The sequence below is a fragment of the Theropithecus gelada genome, chromosome 14 (assembly GCF_003255815.1).
Source record: "Theropithecus gelada isolate Dixy chromosome 14, Tgel_1.0, whole genome shotgun sequence".
Classification (NCBI taxonomy): domain Eukaryota; kingdom Metazoa; phylum Chordata; class Mammalia; order Primates; family Cercopithecidae; genus Theropithecus; species Theropithecus gelada.
In genome coordinates, this window is record NC_037682.1 from 7896372 (window position 1) to 7902371 (window position 6000).

Genomic DNA, 6000 nt, shown 5'->3' on the forward strand with positions numbered 1-6000 from the left:
AGAGCGAGACTCCGTCTCAAAAAAAAAAAAAAAAAGAGGAATCACCTGGGATCTAAAAAATGTTCCAAAGCCTAGGCCATACCTGTTATGGACGGAATTGTGTCCCTCAAAATCCATATGCTGAAGTCCTAACCCTCAAAGTGACTGTGTTTGAAGGTAGGGCCCTCAGGAGGTTATTAAGATTAAATGAGGCCATAAGGGTAGGGCCCTGACCCCAGGTCTTAATAGGACTGGTGTCCTTATAAAAAGATACACCAGAGCCAGGTGCCAGTAGTTCCCACCTGTAGTCCCAGCTACCAGTTACTTTGCAGGCTGAGGCAGGAAGATCACTTAAGCTCAGGACTTCAAGTCTGTAGTGTGCGATGACTGTACCTGTGAATAGCCACTGCACTCCAGCCTGTGCGACATAGCGAGACCACATCTCTACCAAAAAAAATTTCAATAAAAATAAAGAGACATTAGAGATCTCTTTCTTTTCATGCACACGCAAAAAAAAAAAGCCATGTAAGGACACAGTAACAAGGCAGTAGTCTACAAGCCAGGAAAAGAGGCCTCACCAGAAGCCAGCCCTGACAGCACCTTGATCTTGGACGTCTAGCCTCCAGAACTGTGAGAAAATAAATCTCTATTGCTTAAGCCATCTATTCTGTGGTATTTTGTTATCGCAGCCCAAGAAGGCTAATAAGTACAACACCCAGACCAATTAAATCACAATCACTCAGAGTGGGACACAGACCACAGTATTTTGGGAGTTCCTAGGTGATCTAATGTCCACACAGGCAAGTTTGGGAACCAATGCCTTATTCCATTTCAGCTTGGAACTTTGAGGGACCTAGGCTTTTCTTTCCTGTTATTAGGTTTGCAGAAAAATAAGAATAAAATCATTAGTAATTTATAAGACCACAACAAAACCTGCCTCAAAAGTCATCTGGAAGGGTGTTACCCCTGTCATGTCCTGAGGATAGCTGCCTTCCTCTGAAGTCCAAGTCAGCTTTGCAGAGATTCCGGGCAGTATGGACTGTATTTCTGTGTGAGAAGAAATGGCAACAAAGTCAAACAAGCAGTGTGGGTAAGAACAAGGATTTCTGGATTTGTTTATTAAACTGGTGAGACAAGAAGGCTTTTCTCTAATGAAAAGATTATCTACAAGATTTAAAATATGACTGGAAATGGCTATGCATCAGCAAATTGCTTGAACATTTAGAATTACTTTATGAGATTAGGACATTTAACCTCATCTTTTCAATATTTTACATTTGCTAAATCAATTTTTATTTTCTGTTAATTTCCACAAGGTCATGTTTAATGCCTGAAAGCTTCAGAATTGATAGTTCTGATATTCTTGTATTTTTTAATTAATCAACTCATTATGTAATAAACACAAGTCTAGTACATGAACTAACTTAGAGCTGAAGGCTGAAAAATTCAAGAATGACTCTCAGGCATGAACATTTTTTTTTTTTTTTTGAGTCAGAGTCTTACACTGTCACCCAGGCTGGAGTGCAATGGTGCTATCTTGGCTCACTGCAACCTCTACCTCCTGGGTTCAAGATATGCTTATGCCTCAGCCACCCAAGTAGCTGGGATTAGAGGCATGCACCACCATGCCTCTAGGTGATCTGCCTAAGATCCGGATCTTAGGGACTACTGGCGGGTGCCTATAATCCCAGCTACTCAGGAGGTGGGGGCAGAAGAATGGCGTGAACCTGGGAGGCGGAGCTTGCAGTGAGCTGAGATTGCGCCACTGCAACCCAGCCTGGGTGACAGATCGAGACTCTGTCTCAAAAAAAAAAAAAAAAGGAAATCTTAGAAATTGGCCAGGCACGGTGGCTCTTGCCTGTAATTCCAGCACTTTGAGAGGCTGAGGCTGGTGGATTACCTGAGGTCAGGAGTTCGAGACCAGCCTGGACAACATGGTGAAACTCCGTCTCTACTAAAAATATTTTAAAAATTAGCCAGGCATGGTGGCAGGCACCTGTAATCCCAGCTACTTGGGAGGCTGAGGCAGGAGCATTGCTAGAACCTGGGAGGTGGAGGTTGCAGTGAGCTGAGATTGCGCCATTGCACTCCAGCCTGGGTAACAGAGCAAGACTCTCAAAAAAAAAAAAAAAAAAAAAAAGAAAAGAAAAAGAGAAAGGAAATCTTAGAAATTAAAGATTCAGTATTTGAAATTAAAACTGTATGGATGGCTAGATTGGACACAGTAAAAGAGCAAATTTAAAAGAAAAGTTAGTACATGAATGCTCATAGCAAGATTACTCATAATAGCTAAAAGTAGAAACAACCCAAATGTCCATCAAATGATGAATGGCTTAACCAAATGGGGAGTATTCAGCCATAAAAAGAAATGAAATACTGTGACATGAAACAACATGGATAAACCTTGAAAACATAATACTTAAAGAACCCACACACAAAATGCTACATACTGTATGATTCCATTTATATGAGATGTCCAAAATAAGCAAATCGACAGAGACAGAAAGTAGATTAGTGTTTGCCAAGGCATAGAGAATGAAAGTAAGCAGAGTGACTGCTAATGAGTACATGGTTTCTTTTTCAGAATGAAAATGTACTGGAATTGGATAGTGATAATAGTTATACAGGCAAGAAGCAGTGGCTGATGCCTATAGTCCCAGCACTTTGGGAGGCCAAGGCGGGAGGATCACTTGAGCCCAGGAGTTTGAGACTACCCTGGCCAATGTGGTGAAACCCCATCTCTATAAAAAATACCAAAAAATTAACTAGGTGTGGTGGTGCACAGCTCTAGTCCCAACTATTCGGAGGGCTGAAGTGGGAGGATTAACTCAGCCCAGGAGGTCAAGGCTGCAGTGAACCATAATCAAGCCACTGCACTCCTACCTGGGTGACAGAGTGAGACCCTGCCAAAAAAAAATATTAGTTATACAACGCCGAAAATATAATAAAAACCACTAAATTGTATACTTTAAAATGGTTGTGTTTATATGAATTTTATATCAATTAAAAGAAGAAAAGGCAAGAGATATTAAAAATAGATCCAGAAGAAGTAATGACTGAGAAATATAAAACAAAGACAGATATAAGTGCTATTTGAACAATCTTACCAAACTTCAAGCATGATAAATTTCTAAAAAACAAGGCAAAAGCAAAAATTTAAACAGCTACATAGTTAACACATCACAATGAAATCCAAAATAACAAGGATACGCAGAAAACCCTACAAGCTACCAAAAAAAAAATAGCAAAAACACCCCATGAGTTAGCAATGCTAAATGCCAGAAGATAATCCAGTACTATCTTCAAAGATCTGAAATAACTTTGAATCTGGACTCTTTTACTTTATCTATCTATCAATCAATCAATCAATCAATCAATCATCTGTCTATCCAAGACAGGATCATGTTCTGTGGCCCAGGCTATGTGCAGTGGTGTGATCATAGCTCACTGCAGCCTCCAACTCCTGGGATCAAAAGATCCTCCTGCCTCAGCCTGCCGTCTCACTAGAACTACAGGTGTACACAATGCCCAGCTAATTTTTTTTCTTTATATTAAACTGCTTAGGGAAATTTTTGTAATTTTTTGTAGATACAGGGTCTCACTATGTTGCCAGGCTGGTCTCGAGAGATCTTCCTGCCTCAGCCTCCCAGAGTGCTGGGATTATAGGCATGAGCCACCTCACCCAGCCAAATATGAACTTTTAAGAGAGCCAAACTACCATTACAAAATGAGAGACTTAAAATGTTTACCAACTACAAGTCCTCACTCAAATAACCACTAAACAAACCACCATGTCCATTTAAACATGAGTTTACGTTTTTGCTGAGATCATGTGGGGACAAGGAGAAAGAATGAGAGATTATTATCAGTATCAAGCTACCTCTTCACATAGGTCTTCAACTGTTAAAGATGAAATAGATAGAAAATTTTCAATCAGATGACATTATGAACACATAGCAAAACCACGTACTGGGGTTTCTCCTCCCAGCATTAATGAAATAACCAAATGAGCCCTCAAACCAAAAACTACTATAAAACTGGATAAAATATATGAGACATTTGTTTTCAGGCATTGGACAACAGACAGCACAAGGTTACAATCCCTTGAGAGAAGGGAAAGTCACCAGGTTAGTCCTGTGATTGCCCTGGGTGTCTGCCTGGGGAAATTTTCCTATCTACAGAACCGGAACATGGAACCCAAGCAGAGGACAGTGGTCCCACTAAGCTGAGGAGGCAGAGAATAGATTTTGGAGTTGTGAAAGTACCTGGAATCTGCAGGGCAGGGCACTGGAGAAGAGGGAGCTGCACAGAGTCGGGTACTAAAGTATGTGTACGAGCTCCCCATGAGTCCTTGGCCAAGGTCTGGACTATCCATGCAGAGAGTGAGACTACATATGATTCCCCAAAAGAGCAGGTGCTATGGAGTTGAGAATGTCACAAGATACTAGCAAGATTTTCCAGTGCTGAAAAATGTTGGCCTTCAGGCATAGCTAGAAATGGGGAGACCTTGTTAAAACTGCTAGTGTCTAGCTGACATGCCCCACAGATAATGCTCTAGTAATGAAAACCATACTGTAGATGAAAGTCTGCTCTAGACCCACCCGAAAAAAGTCTAAGGCCAGGCCGGGCGCGGTGGCTCAAGCCTGTAATCCCAGCACTTTGGGAGGCCGAGACGGGCGGATCACGAGGTCAGGAGATCGAGACCATCCTGGCTAACACGGTGAAACCCCGTCTCTACTAAAAAATACAAAAAACTAGCCGGGCGAAGTGGCGGGCGCCTGTGGTCCCAGCTACTCGGGAGGCTGAGGCAGGAGAATGGCGTGAACCCGGGAGGCGGAGCTTGCAGTGAGCTGAGATCCGGCCACCGCACTCCAGCCTGGGCGACAGAGCCAGACTCAGTCTCAAAAAAAAAAAAAAAAAAAAAAGTCTAAGGCCATGCCTTGACAAAATCCACAGAGGAGACAGAGTTTGGAGGCTAAATGGTATCAAATTAGAAGAGTTTGAAAAATACATTGGCTTTCTACAAACCTACCCTTTAAAATGCATAAAAACAAGCCTGCACAAGGTCAAGGTGCATAGCCTACTAGAACAAAAATTAATACTCTCCAGAGATAGATAACATAATATAGAATATGATCATATTGTCCAGTATAAAAAATTTACTAAATATGCAAAGAAATAGGAAATGATAACCCACAGTCAAGGGGGAAAAAAAAGCAACTAATAGAAACAGAACCTGAGGGCCAGGTTCATGCCTATAATCCTAGCACTTGGGGGGCCAAGGCAGGAGGATCGCTTGAGGCCAGGAATTTGAGACTAGCTAGGCAACATGGCAAGACTCTTGTCTCTACAAAAAAAATTAAAAATTAGCTGGGTGCGGTGGTACATGCCTGTGGTCCTAGCTACTCAAGAGGCTGAGGTGGAAGGATCACTTGAGCCCAAGAGTTGTAGGCTGCAGGAGCTATGACTGTGCCACTGCACTTTTCAGCCTGCTGATAGAGTGAGACCCTGTCTCTGAAAAAAGAAAAGAAACAGAACCTGATATGGTACAGATACTACATTTAGGAAAGACTTTAAAGAATCTATTATAAATATGTTCAAAGGCTTAAAAGGCAGCCTTAATGAGTGAACTGAGAGGAAATGTCAGCAGATAAATTAACACTGTACAAAAAGAACCAAAAAGAAGTTCTATAACTGAAAAGTTAAATCATTGAAATGAAGAATTCACTGGATAGGTTTAATAGCAGATTAGAGGTGACAGAAGAGTCAGCAAAATCACTGAAGACAAATAACAAAAACTATCCAATCTGGAGAATAAAGAAAAAAAGACTGAAGAAAAATGAATAAAGTCTTAGAAACCTGTAGGAAAATATCAGCCAGTCTAAAATATGTGTAATGGGAGTCCTAGAAGGAGGATAGGAGAATAAAATGAGAAAAGGACAAGAAAAACATCGAGAAACCATGGACAAAATTCTCTAAAATTTCTTTTTTTTTTTTTTTTTTTTTTTTTTAGAGCGGGTT

The 6000-nt window shown here is 41.0% G+C and overlaps 1 protein-coding gene across 1 annotated transcript in view; it reads right to left on the minus strand.

The window, feature by feature from the left end:
- RCE1 (Ras converting CAAX endopeptidase 1) overlaps positions 1 to 6000 on the minus strand; it is a 109756-nt gene that overhangs the window by 60947 nt on the left and 42809 nt on the right. Inside the window, exon 3 of the mRNA XM_025357307.1 lies at positions 917 to 1026. Within this exon, the coding sequence (XP_025213092.1) occupies positions 917 to 1026 (110 nt within the window). The remainder of the gene's footprint in view (positions 1 to 916; positions 1027 to 6000) is intronic.